This window comes from Curcuma longa, chromosome 1, assembly GCF_044706935.1.
Source record: "Curcuma longa cultivar G26 ecotype Majalengka, Jawa Barat chromosome 1, ITB_CL_G26_1.1, whole genome shotgun sequence".
NCBI classification, from domain to species: Eukaryota; Viridiplantae; Streptophyta; class Magnoliopsida; order Zingiberales; family Zingiberaceae; genus Curcuma; species Curcuma longa.
Window position 1 is genome coordinate 7,224,527 of NC_133861.1, and position 12,614 is coordinate 7,237,140.

Consider the following 12,614-nt stretch of genomic DNA (forward strand, 5'->3'; position numbering starts at 1 on the left):
AAAAAAACTTTTTTGATTTTTATTTTATTTTTAATTAGATTAATTAGTGATTAAATATTCAAGAATTATGAAGGTTGTGGACTTGTAGTTGAGTGTCGAGTGCTCACCAAGACAACTACACGTCTTTTCCACGGACCTGAGCGAAGACACAAAGAAACAAAAAAAAAAGTCCTTTTTTTGGCTTTCGGAGACAATCGATCGAGCTCTAGATCCATCCTCAATTTCTCGATTTGGAGTCCGGAGATCGAGAAGAGGTAGCAGCAGCTGCTCCTCTCTTCCTGGAATGGAGGAGAAGGTGCAGATGAGTGAGGTGCTTGAGGCCCTCAAGAAGGCTTCCAAGGACATTGAGGCTAACCCCGGCGAGGGCGGCGGCGGCGGCGGCGGCGGCGGCGGCGGTAGTGATTTTGCTTCTCCTTCTATGAAAGTTCTCCTCGAGCTTTCTACTGGCTCCGACGATCTGCTCTCCGGTGATCCCCGTCTCTCCACCCTCTCTGACCTCCTTTCCCGCTTCAAGTCGCTCGTTTCTTCCCTCAAGTCTGGCTCGTGCCAGAATGGTAAAGGTGGGATTTTGGGATCGATCCTCCGCCGGCGATCCAGCAAGAGCGACGAGATATCGAGGGTGGCCGGATCCATCGGCGCGGAAATCCAGTCGTGGATCTATCGGGTCAACGCGGATCGACTCGTCTCCGCTCTGCTGTCCGCCGACAAACGCGACGAGGAGGAGCAGGCGCTGCTGCTTCGCGCCATGGAGTTGCGCGTCTCCCAGGGCTTCGACCGCGGCCTGCAGGAGGTGCTACTCCGCTACGGGGTCTTCGCTGCCGTGGAGTCCGCTCTCTCCGACGCCCTGGCGCCGAAGCTGGTCCGCGAGCGTGCGGCCGCGGCGGCGCTCGCCCTGGTCCGCTTCAACAAGGCCGTCTTCGTGGGCCCTGTTCTGATGGGCCCCACGGTGGACGCGCTCGTCTCCATGTCCTCTACCTCCCCCGCCGCTCTAGGCGCTCTGAACGGGCTCATCGCGGCCATACGGAGCCCGCTGGTGGACGAGCTCCACGCCCGAGGGGCGATTCCGCGGTTGGTCGCCCTCCTCGGCAGCGGGGAGGGCGGCGGGGCCAGCGTGGAGGTGCGAGTGCTGGCGCTCGACTGCGTGCTGGAGATCGGCTATTTCGGTCGAAAGGAGGCCAACGACGCGATGCTCGCCCAAGGACTGATCAAGCGCCTGGCGGCGCTCCAAAGGTCGGACCTTGGCGGTACCCTGCTCGAGATAGACGCAAGCGGAGGCTGCGAGGTGCCCGCCGGGTGGCTGTGGCACGGACGGTCCGGGGCAGACGAGCGGCGGTTCCTGGAGACCCGTCCGTTCGCCAGCTGCGTCGCGCGATGGACGGTGCAGGTAGAGGTCGGAGAGGGGCTGCGGCAGCGGGAGAAGCGGGAGATAAAGCAGCAGGTGGTGGAGAGGGTGAAGGAGGCCGCCGCCTCCGACGCGGAGGCGGCCACATTGCTCGCGGAGGTGCTGTGGGGTTCCACCATATGGTAAACTGCAGAGCACATCACATTGCACCTGCAGAAATGGCGGTAGGGTTTGATTTCTCTTCCATGATTTTGGCTTCTTCCTTAGCAGCAAATAGCTGAGTTGATCGAGCCCAAGGCTTAGAAAAATCGATACAGCCGATTCCATTTAATGGGATAAAGATTTGATTGTTGTTGTTGTAGGCACAAGCACAAAGCTTGAGGATCATAACAAACTCAAGGATTGGGAGATAGACTAGTAAAAGTTTTTGCTCTCAGAATTTCCTTTTTGATCAGCCATCTCCCACGACATCAACATTAAGATCTCTGTCAAAATGCCCTAACTTGGAGTTTCAGTAGAACAGAATGGTGTTTACATCCACCATGGGAATCCAGAAAGCTACCATTCATGTGTTAGGCTCTTCCTATCTCATCTGGAAGCTTGCACTTACCATTTTGAGTTGGCAAATGGCAAAAGAGTGGCACAGGGAAAATTCAAAAGTGAAGCATTGCATTTGATGAAAAACTCATGGATAAGTATGAATCCAATGACTGTATGTGTATCATAACCTGTCAGTTTTTGCATCAAGGGAACTAATAGTTTTTGGCCCTTAAAATGTCTCATGAAGTTCTTCATTATTCTCTGTCTTCTTCATTTCAGAAACATCGAACAGTGTAGTCATACAAATATGAATCCGATCACACTTACAATTATGTGCAGTTTTTGTTCTCCAGATTGTGATCAGTGTGGACTTGTTATGATTTCAGAAGAGTGACCTTAAACTTTGCATCTTCAGTTCATTGAATGAAACATGCATCAGTTATATGATGCTTCCTCAACTCTATCATCCTGGGCAAGTTGCATTGAGTTTCTGGAGAGGATTCTGACTGGAAGCATTTGTGCAGTCGAATGGTTCTCAGTTTTAAGGTCATCGTCTTCGTGACTCAGTTTCGTCGTTCCATTTCGTTACCACAAGCACATGTGAAGGTTAGATGCCCGAAACATGGATCATACTGAATGCCACACTCTTTTTATGTGAAGAGCTTAGTAGAATTGTTGAATTGTGTTGAAAGAAACTTGATGCATTTGAATGTGAAGACTTCTTTCGCGGTAGTTTTATCCTATTTATGAGAAAATGTCCGGTTGACGGATCTAACTCTTAAGCGAATAGTCGATATTAAACAGAGGTAAATCTGATTTCAAAGTAATCTTTGAAACTTGATCTAAACACCAAGTGTTTGTGCTTTCAAGATAGTCTCTAGCAAATGCATATTGATATTATTGTAATAGAATGTGGTGAAAGCCATTTATCTATAATACGAATGAAAACCTCGCTTTGCTTTGCTCGGTTTCTTCGATCTCGTGGTTGCGTATGTTGGTTCCTCTACTCGAACCTAAAACGAAGGGATTTCGAGCTCTCTCCGATCGGGTTACTTGGAGAGAACTTATGCCCATTGGATCCTCTCCTATATAACTTCTTAATGTTTGTGGATTTCACTCCTTTGAAAGGGATACATTTAAAAAAATCTTAATCGAACGAATGATGATTAAATGATACATGGAGTAATAAGAGAATCAGAGTCTGAATTTCAAATAGAAAAAATATTCAAAAATTAAATGATTTAATTCTCTATAAAAAATAAAAATTATTAATTTTATAATTTTTATATTAGACCAAATGATATGATTAAATTTTAATGTTATTCTTAAAGAATTTTTTAAATATTTTATCTTTTTTTTTTGAAATTGTAGCGGCAACATCGTTTATGCTTATTGGGTGATAATCGATATCGGATCGGATCTATTCGCCCGTTATGAGATTATAAATCCGCAAATTTTGAGGGCTTACCTGGCATCTTCCTCCTTGCAGCGAGCCGAGCCGCCTCTTCCTCTCTCACGCGCAAAAATGTCGTCTTCCTCCTCCTCGAGCCGAAAGGGTTCGCTTCCGGGACGCGGCGGTGGAGGCGAGGGCGTGCTGTCCCGCATTTCAAGCTCCGTCTCCCAGTCTGCGATCGTCGCGCGGGGCAGGACCGCCGCCGCTGAGGCTGCCACCGTGACTAAGAAACTCCTTCGTAGCACCGGGAAGGCCGCGTGGATCGCAGGCACCACCTTTCTCATCCTCATCGTCCCGCTCATCATCGAGATGGACCGTGAGCAGCAGCTCAACGAGTTGGAGATGCAACAGTCCGCCCTCCTCGGCGCCCCCACCGCCCCGCCGCCCCCCTACGCCGCCGCCGCCGCCGCAACATCCAAGTGAGAGAAAGACTGGGAGTCGGTGATCCGATCCCATTCTTAGATCGGCGGTAGTGATAATTCCTATTAAGGCAACCGCATTTGATTTGATGACTAGAAATACTTTGATGTTCTTGTTGAATTGAATTTTAGATTTAATGAGGATGGTGGAGGATTATTCTATTTGGTTGTTTTCTGTGATTCCTTCTGATGAAGGTAGAAATAGTGTTCAAGAATCAAGATGAGATTTTTCATTGCATAAATGATTGACCATGTTTGTTAATCTCTTAACAATTCTCAGTTATGCATCCTGTATTCGAAACAGAGACTAGTTTGTAGTAGGATATGTGTTGTGTTTTTTCTTTTACTTTTTACATCTTTTGGTGATGGAAGATAGGTGCTTAAATATTCATATCTATAGTTATTCCAAGTAGGCATTGGCCTTCTAACAGTGGTATTTTGAAAACAAAAACAAAAGTTAGGTATTGCAATTCTAATTGCTTTGATTGATTGACAATCACTTCTTTTAGCATATGCAACCTATGACTTTGCCATGTTTTTCTCTTGATTAACTAGTTTTTTATTTTGTACCCTATTGCGGATATATTATATCAAGCTTGATAATATAGCTTCTTTAGATTCATGTAGCTCTTCTTATGAAGTTCCTCTTAACTGATTTGTTCCAAGTGTATAGTTTTAAGTTGGCTTAATCCTGTTCATATAATGATTGGTTTACATTTTTTTTCAATAAAATCCTTTGGTGTCAGAACATTATCCTTCTGAATAGTTGGTCTGAGTTTCTTTAGCATACATGGAAGCCTCTTTGCCAAGATTTTGAATTCTCTGTTTTAGGTTTCTTCTCTCATCCTCTTCTATTGCATGATTGTCGACTGAATTGTCAGATGAAATGCAATGTTTTTTACTTAAACCTTGAACAATAGTAGACTATATTTTGTTAGAAAATAACAGCATGGATAAGTCTTTGGAATTACCAGTATTGCAATTGTATATTATTCTCAATCTGATTTGGTAAAAGATCCTGTTTAGAAGCTGAGGGATGGGTTTTTTTTCGCGCTCATATTCCTCATGTTCATTCCATTGTGGTGAACAATTAATCAAACTACACATACAATCTCATATGATATAGGGCATCCACCATAATGTATTGATTATGTTACTTTTGCTAGAAAGTAATTGGAAACATGCAAGTAGCTGAAGAGTAGACTATTTGATTGTATCTTCATTGACTATTTGTCATTGTAGATTTTTGTGTATGATATTCTCTGAACATATGGACAAAGAACATCAAGAAACTTATCAGGTACCTGGAATATGAACAAAAGAAACTGAAAAAAATAAATCATTCCAGTCATTCAGAAATGTTTCTTCTTATGTTAATTACTGTATTTAGTTTGATAACTATGCTTCCAGTTTGATGCCCATAGTTGCTAGCTGTTTCATCCACAAAAGATTATGTTCAATGAGCATGCTTTCAGTTTGATGCCCATGGTTGCTAGTTGCTTCATCCACAAAAGGTTATGTGCAATAGCTAGAAACACCTGTGCATTCTATTTAGGCCATCAACAGGGCAATTCCATTCTATTTTTCACATATTTAGACATCAACATTTTGATTCAACTTTTTCCTGTGCTGCGAGCTTGCGGTTGTTTGAGGTGGGAGGCATGCGAGCTCTTGGCACCATCAGTCTGCAGCTAGCGTGCACGAAGCACCTAGTGATTAATTATAACTTTTTGATTTATTTTTTTATAGATTATCGTAAGATCAATCGTGTAGGATAGATGACAGATTCTATCTTTTTACTAAAGAAAGAAAGAAGCTAACAAATGTCACCTCGATCGCTCTTCATGGTCATCGATCGGCCACTCGACAACCGTGCGTGCCTTGGTCGATGCCATTGAATGACAGGGAGAGTGCGAGTTACAGTGTGTAGCTTTAGGTCAATCATGTGGCCTGTTTGTTAAATAAGGGTGACGATGATGGAGAAGAGCATGCAACACAGGTTTTGTATGAGAGTACATTGTATAGTCTATCAAAGATGTCATTTGTAGCTTCAAGTAGGCATGATAATTTTTTTATTTCTGTAGTGGTCGATTACAGTTTTTCAATTTATTTCTTGATCATGGAGTCGTCGATCGTATGAGACTGCTAGGGTGGCAGATTCCATTTTAATGTTGAAGAAGGGACAATAATTGCTTTCGGATTCGACGAAGAATTTGAATTCTGACCAAGAAAAATATAAAAGAATTTTCATAGATATGATAAAAATTCACAAGAATTTTCTTAGAATTTAAATTCATAAATACGCAAGACAACACTTTGAGGAGATTCATTATTGTATTCGTAAGGTTAGGAGTGTAAACGAGCTAAGTCGCTCATAAGTTAATTATTTGGATCTCGATTCGAAAAAAAATTCGTTCAATTAAATTAATGAGCCAAATTTGAGTTTGATTATGAATTCAAAAACATTATTGAGATGAATTTGAGCTTAACAAAATTTGATTCATGAGCTCGCGAATATTTTCATTTGGAGATTTACAAACGTGTTTGTTAAAAAACTCGTTTATCTTTTATATATATATATATCACATAGATTATAAATATTATAGTCCCTCTTATTTGTGAAGGCTTATTAGCCGTTGTTTTCTGTCAAAACCACGATTGATTTCCAACCAAATATAAGTTGGTTTACAATTACATTATGTTTGGAAGCAATGGATTATCCTTCCTTATTTTCAACCCAATAGTCACAATATTTATTTTAAAAAATAATAAATCCTAATCAGTCTCATGGACTCAATCTCTGGGGGTGACCGCACAATATTTATTTTAAATTTATGTATTTGTTGATTTAATTTTATGAATCATTTAAGCTTCTTCTTAAACAAGAAAAAATTAAGAGCTAAATAATGGCTAGTTTTAAACAATCATTATTTTTGGAAGCAATGAATTATCCTTCTTTATTTTCAACACATTATTATAACAATCTCTATTTTAAACTTATTCATTTAATTTAATAAATCAATTTAAAATTTTATTATTTTTGGAAGGAAAGGATTACCCTTCTTCCTCTAAAGTTAATCTTATGTATATTAAACAAAAAGTAAACTAGCAATAATTTTTTTATTATAATTTTTTAGTCAATGAGAGCCAAATAATTAATGGCTGACCAAATATGATAATTTTATTATTTTTGGAAGGAATTAATTATCCTTCTTTATTAATTGTTCATAATTTTTAATTTAAAATATAATGAGTTTGTCTTTTTTTTTATGCATACTTCCTAATAGAACATCCAACCTAATGTTAATTTTTTCTTTAATTCTTACTTCTTTTTAATCTAAATATTAAATTCTAAACTCTAAAAATATATTAAACAAGCTTAAACTAGCTAATTAACACTATTTTATTTTATTTTATTTTATTTGTTGGAGCAAATGCAGAGGACCGCATAAAGCCACTCGTGCGTTTCTTTTGCCCATCGTCCCCATTGATTCCCTTCCCTCCGTCGCCATCGTCGTCGCTAGTGGCAGTTCGCATGCTCTAACTGCTCTCGCTGTCCGGCGGCTATAAACAGGCCGCGCTCTCAGCCTCGCTTCCTCGCCCATCCCCTTCCTCCGGCCCTCTCCGCCCACCGGTCGCTGGTATACGATCGGTTCTGAGCTCGGGAATGGCTGACGCCAACGGAGCTGGGAAGAGAGTCTGCGGCATGCCGGAGAAGGTGCAGTTGCACGTCGCCATGCTCGCGCTGCAGTTTGGCTACGCCGGCTTCCACATCGTCTCCCGGACGGCGCTCAACATGGGCACCAGCAAACTCGTCTACTCCGTCTACCGCAACGTCATCGCTCTGATCCTCCTCTTCCCCTTCGCCTACTTCCTCGAGAAGTATCAGATTTATATATATACGATTTGCTTCGATTTGAAGAGCTAGCATTGATATATCGATCGAATGCACTTTGGTTTATAACCTCGTCGTCGTGGATTGATGCAGGAAGGATCGGCCGACGATGAAGCTCTCCTTCCTCGCTCAGTTCTTCCTTCTCGCTCTGTGCGGGTGATTAATTTCCCACGTTTGCTTCTCGTTTGGGCAATTTGTTAGATCTTGGCGCTGATCGATAGAATCTATGGAATCAGGATGACGGCGAGCCAGGGATTTTACTTGCTTGGCCTCGAGAACACGTCGCCCACCTTCGCCTCCGCCATCCAGAACTCTATTCCGGCCATCACCTTCGCCATGGCCGTCGCCCTCAGGTAATTCCACTAACCGATATATTCCCAGCTTGGTGCGTGCGCACACCGATCAATTTCCATGTGTAAAGATTTGATCTTTATTGTTTAAACAATGAAGAATCGAGAAGGTGCAGCTCGACCGGCGAGATGGAATTGCGAAGGTCGCCGGAACGCTGGCGTGCGTCGGCGGCGCCACCGTGATCACGCTCTACAAAGGACCGTCCATATTTGACCGCGCATCTGCAACGACGCTGAACTCCATGGCGGAGGGGAAGAACTGGACGCTGGGCTGCGTCTACCTCATCGGCCACTGCCTGTCCTCGTCGGCGTGGCTGGTGCTCCAGAAGCCGGTGCTGAAGAAGTACCCCGCCATGCTCTCAGTCACCTCCTTCACCTGCTTCTTCGGCCTCCTCCAGTTCCTCGTCATCGCCGCATTCATCGAGCACGACGCCGACGCCTGGGCCTTCCACTCCACCGGCGAGCTCTGCACCATCCTCTACGCCGTAAGCCAGCAGCTAAACGAATAACCCACCATAAATCTATCGATACAAGTACATCTCAAACACGAATAACGCGCAGGGAATCGTCGCGTCCGGAATCTCCTTCGCCGTTCAAACATGGTGCATCGACAGGAGCGGCCCTGTCTTCGTGGCCGTGTACCAGCCAGTTCAAACTCTGGTCGTCGCGATCATGGCCTCCATCGCTCTAGGCGAGAAATTCTACCTCGGCAGGTATTAATCGACTGCTTCCTTCTCTCCACCAAGCATTAAGAAGACCGAACACTGCATTGCTCATCGATTCGTGCAGCATCATCGGAGCCGTCTTCATCGTCGTCGGACTGTACCTGGTGCTGTGGGGGAAGAGTCAGGAGAGGATCTTTGCAACAGAGGAGGCTTCCATTATCTCTTCCAACTGCGTTCATGATGGCCTCAGGCCAACGGCTGCCTCGCTCAAAGCTTCTCCCAACCTTGCTCAGCCACTGTTGCCCTCGTCAACCTCTGAGAGTGTCTGATAGAATGCTTTTAGGTTTTCTAAGGTTGACTTCTTGTTTAAACAAGATATTAATCAAGCGTGCTCTTCGAGTTTAACTACTTCAAGATCAATGCAAGCACCTAAACTAAAACGATCACTATCATCTCGACATCTTGAATCTTTGACCTAATCAGAACCTAATTACGATCACTTTCTCACTGCTGGACTGAGCACAAACTGAGATGTCTTTAGTGCTATTTTTCATTCAGACATCTTCATTAGAAACATCAGGATAGATTGAAAATCCACACCATTAAGATTTGGAGAGGTTATCTTGTTTACTATGGGGAGAGGAAAGAAGAAGATCCAAGAATCTACGTCTGGGCCTGCTTTTTCTTTTCCTCTGCTGCATCTGCCGCTTCCACCTGCCTCTTCGCCGTTTCGAGGTCCGCCTGGCTCGCTTCTTCCTCGCTCCTAGCCGTCGCTTTCTTCGCCTGCGCGAAGGAAGAAGAAGAAAAAAAAATAAAACATGCAGCGAGACGAAGGAGATCAACTGTTCAAGCAGTACCAGTCCTGCGATGGAGGCCTTGGCGTCCTGCAGGCCTTCTTCCACGGAAGCCGAGAAGGCGACCCAACCCTTCTTCAGCGTCGAGCTTTCTTTTCCGTTTCCGTGCTCCATTTGCCGACCGCGATGGTGCTTGTCCCCGCTGGGAGTTCCGCGAAAATAAACAGAGAGAGCAGGACGACGACGCAGCTGTGTCTGCTACGTGTTCGATCGGAATTCTGCTACGTGGATGCCGAGCGGAGACACGCGTCGTGCCTTCTTTCTATTTATCTCTCTCGTCGATATGTATTAATTTTTAAAATATATCATATTCAAAAAATTAAATATAAAAATTATTAATTTGGATGAGCAAACCTAGATTAATAAAACTTAAGCTAATATAAATTATTTAATTATTTGATAATCCTTTCTTTTCTGATAGTGAAACTCGATCGCGATTTCCATGATCGGTTCTTTGCCGGTTACTCTCGGATAAGCAACAGCCCGACGGCCGTGACGACGAGCGTCGACAAGCACCCGAACGGGAGATGCGCGAAGAAGGAGAGCGTGTAGCCATTGGACTTCACTCGCTGAGCCTGCTCGCACACTATCAAGTTGGCCGCGGATCCCAGCAACGTCAGGTTCCCCGCCACCGTGCTCACCCACGCCAGAATCAGCCACGCCTTGCTTTCTGCGCCTGAAGAGATTCTCGCCGCCGACGCCGCCACCGGAGCTCCGAGCAACAGGACTAATCGTTGATCCGATAGAAAAACAGAAACAGGTTTAGTGCGTTTGTGGAGGGTTGTGGGGATGATTATATATTCGACGACGAGCATGGTGTATACCTGTTGGTACGTTGGAGGCGATGTTGGAGAGGAAGATGACGACGAGAGCCAACAGCGCGATTCCACCGGGTTTATCGACCCGAGCGTGAGGCTCTATGAAGTCCCAGAAGGCGCTCGGGATTCCTGTCCGGTTGAAGCCGTCGACGGTGATGAACATCCCGCAGAAGAAGATCAAGAGCGAGTAGGAGACCTTTTCGAGGCACGGTTGGGCGTCGGTGAAGTCGAGGACGATGAGGGCGAGCGCGGCGGTGAGCGCCGTCCACGCCATGTTGAGCCCCATGAGCAGCGCCACCAGCATCCCGACGGTGACCAGGTACACGCACGTCCGCCACAGGTAGTGCTTCTTGAACCGCTTCACCATGTGTCTCACCCGCCTTCTTCGACCTTGTCTCGCCGCCGCCTCTTCAATGACGTCGACGGCTACTGCTGCCGCTGCCGATTCTTGCGGCGGGGTTGAGTTCGCCGGCTCTGTAGACTCGGTCGTCGTTGCGGCGTCCTCTGCGCCCGAGCATGCTCTGTTTCTCAACGTCTCTGCAATCCAGTGGAGAAATTGAGGATGGATTCGATCGATCGGATAATAAAAAGTCAAAATTTTTGATTGATTGATGTGTGGCGCACCGTTAAGCGATGAGTCGCGAGAAAAAAACGCGAGTGTGCTGATCAAGTCTTCCGAATCCACGGAGGTTAAGTGGGACATGGTGGCGGGGGAGAAGCGATGGGAGATGACGTCCTCCTCGTCTAATGGATCTCCGGCGTCGGATGCCGGATTATTGTTGGCCTCGTCGACGTCGTTGTTGTCGGACAGTTGCTTGAAGAAGAAGATTAGGAGGATAGCAGCGTTGATGAGGACGCCGAGGAGCATGGCGGGGAGGAGACCGAGCAAGAATCTGCCGAAGGTGATGCCGCTGAGGGAGGCGATGACAAGGTTCTGCGGGTTGCCGATTGGGGTGGCGGCGGAGCCGACGTTGGCACTGGAGGCGAGCGCGAGAAGGAAAGGCCGCGGAGGGAGGTTGTTGCGGCGGGCGAGCTTGAGGACGAAGGCAGTGAGGACGACGCAGGCGGTATCGTTGGTGAAGAAGGCGGCGACTAGGCAAACGCGGAAGAGGAGATCTTTTGCCCCCTTGCTCCGCCACGAGAGCAGCGCGCCAAGGTGGCCGAAGAGGTCGGCGCGCTCCAGGTAGGCGCTGACGACCATCATGCTGAAGAGGAGCGCGAGGATCGGTAGGTCGATGGAATTGAAGGCCTGCTCCGGCGTCATCACGCCGAAGAGCACCATCAACATTGCGCTGAGGAGCGCGCCGGCGGTCCGTCCGATGGGCAACACCGGCACCGCGGGGAACACGGCCAGCACCCAAAATACGGAGAAGGCCACCGACCCCAGCACCACCTTCGATACCGCCGCCACCGCCATGACTTCAATTCTGCACAGAGCCTACCACTGCTTCCACTCACACCCCTCGAATTCCAATAAACCGAATAGGAAGTTTTCACTTCAGCCACAAGTAACTCAAAAACACTTAAAAAGGGAAATTTTCAAAATGATACTAATTTAAATTACGAATAAAAATAAAAAAGACACCTCTTTATTTTTTAAATAAAAGACGTCTCGTTTTAATTTTTAATCATGCATCTTCTAAAATTCCCTTCCATAGTTGCCCCTAAAGAAAGCAAAAAGATCAAAAATAACAGAAAAAACCCTAAAAATAATAGAGAAACTCTAAAATAGCATACGTCAAAAATAACAAATAATCCTAAAATAGTAGATGTCAAAATAGCATAAAAAATAATTGTTGGTACCGATAAAATTAAAATATCTTCACAATGGTATGATATTGTCCACTTTGGGTCTAAGCCCTCATGGTTTTGTTCTTGTGCTCTCCCCAAAAGATCTCATTTCAATGGAGATACTTTCCATCATTTTAACTCCAAGATTTGGTCGGGCGGTCCTTCCTCGGCCGGTCTCCGGCCGTGATTTGGCCGGAAACCGGCTGCGATTCGGCCAACAGTGGATTCCCCGCTGGCAGTCACTGTTTCCGCCCGAATTCACCGGATTCCGGCCACTATCCGACCGGAATCCGGCGCCGGGTTATGCGCCGGCGACTGGCGAGTCGAACGCGCTCGGTCCGGCGGCCGACGGTGACCGGACGAGGCGGCGGCGGCAGTGGCAGCGGCGACGATGAGCACGAGTCGCGGATGGGGTGTCGCGCGGCATATCAACCACAGACCCCCCTCAACGTCGTTTTTGATGTCTGAATCCCCCCCCTCAACGTCG

General features: G+C 45.9%; 4 protein-coding genes across 5 annotated transcripts; 3 read left to right on the plus strand and 1 right to left on the minus strand.

Moving 5' to 3' along the window:
- Positions 1-165: 165 nt before the first annotated feature.
- On the plus strand, positions 166-2,830 carry LOC141837661 (uncharacterized). Its single transcript, XM_074725033.1, has 2 exons — positions 166-1,566; positions 1,705-2,830. The coding sequence occupies exon 1, from the start codon at positions 284-286 to the stop codon at positions 1,526-1,528; it is 1,245 nt and encodes a 414-aa protein (XP_074581134.1). The 5' UTR covers positions 166-283; the 3' UTR covers positions 1,529-1,566; positions 1,705-2,830.
- A 545-nt stretch (positions 2,831-3,375) lies between these two features.
- On the plus strand, positions 3,376-4,107 carry LOC141847815 (mitochondrial import receptor subunit TOM9-2-like). Its single transcript, XM_074735906.1, has one exon. The coding sequence runs from the start codon at positions 3,408-3,410 to the stop codon at positions 3,756-3,758; it is 351 nt and encodes a 116-aa protein (XP_074592007.1). The 5' UTR covers positions 3,376-3,407; the 3' UTR covers positions 3,759-4,107.
- Positions 4,108-7,421: 3,314 nt separating this feature from the next.
- Positions 7,422-8,993, plus strand: LOC141829006 (protein WALLS ARE THIN 1-like). Its single transcript, XM_074716415.1, has 6 exons — positions 7,422-7,636; positions 7,743-7,805; positions 7,886-8,002; positions 8,100-8,484; positions 8,561-8,712; positions 8,789-8,993. The coding sequence occupies exons 1-6, from the start codon at positions 7,422-7,424 to the stop codon at positions 8,991-8,993; spliced, it is 1,137 nt and encodes a 378-aa protein (XP_074572516.1).
- A 645-nt stretch (positions 8,994-9,638) lies between these two features.
- LOC141828991 (silicon efflux transporter LSI2-like) lies at positions 9,639-11,810 on the minus strand. 2 transcript variants are annotated; one of them, XM_074716403.1, is made up of 3 exons: positions 10,961-11,810; positions 10,343-10,873; positions 9,640-10,245 (listed from the first exon to the last, which is right to left on the minus strand). In XM_074716403.1, exons 1-3 carry the CDS (start codon positions 11,751-11,753, stop codon positions 9,980-9,982), a joined length of 1,590 nt encoding a protein of 529 aa, XP_074572504.1. In that variant the 5' UTR covers positions 11,754-11,810; the 3' UTR covers positions 9,640-9,979. The 2 variants fall into 2 exon arrangements, with proteins under 2 accessions (XP_074572496.1, XP_074572504.1); XM_074716395.1 differs by having other exon boundaries at positions 9,639-10,245; positions 10,343-11,810.
- Positions 11,811-12,614: the final 804 nt, after the last annotated feature.

Bases quoted from the DNA above. Each gene is read 5' to 3' on its own strand.
- LOC141837661 (XM_074725033.1), top strand. From the start codon at position 284: ATGGAGGAGAAGGTGCAGATGAGTGAGGTGCTTGAGGCCCTCAAGAAG.
- LOC141829006 (XM_074716415.1), top strand. From the start codon at position 7,422: ATGGCTGACGCCAACGGAGCTGGGAAGAGAGTCTGCGGCATGCCGGAG. The intron at 7,637-7,742 runs GTATCAGATTTA...GGATTGATGCAG, and splicing joins TTCGCCTACTTCCTCGAGAA to GAAGGATCGGCCGACGATGA. The intron at 8,003-8,099 runs GTAATTCCACTA...TAAACAATGAAG, and splicing joins GCCATGGCCGTCGCCCTCAG to AATCGAGAAGGTGCAGCTCG.
- LOC141847815 (XM_074735906.1), top strand. From the start codon at position 3,408: ATGTCGTCTTCCTCCTCCTCGAGCCGAAAGGGTTCGCTTCCGGGACGC.
- LOC141828991 (XM_074716395.1), bottom strand. From the start codon at position 11,753: ATGGCGGTGGCGGCGGTATCGAAGGTGGTGCTGGGGTCGGTGGCCTTC. The intron at 10,246-10,342 runs GTATACACCATG...ATCAACGATTAG, and splicing joins CGCCTCCAACGTACCAACAG to TCCTGTTGCTCGGAGCTCCG.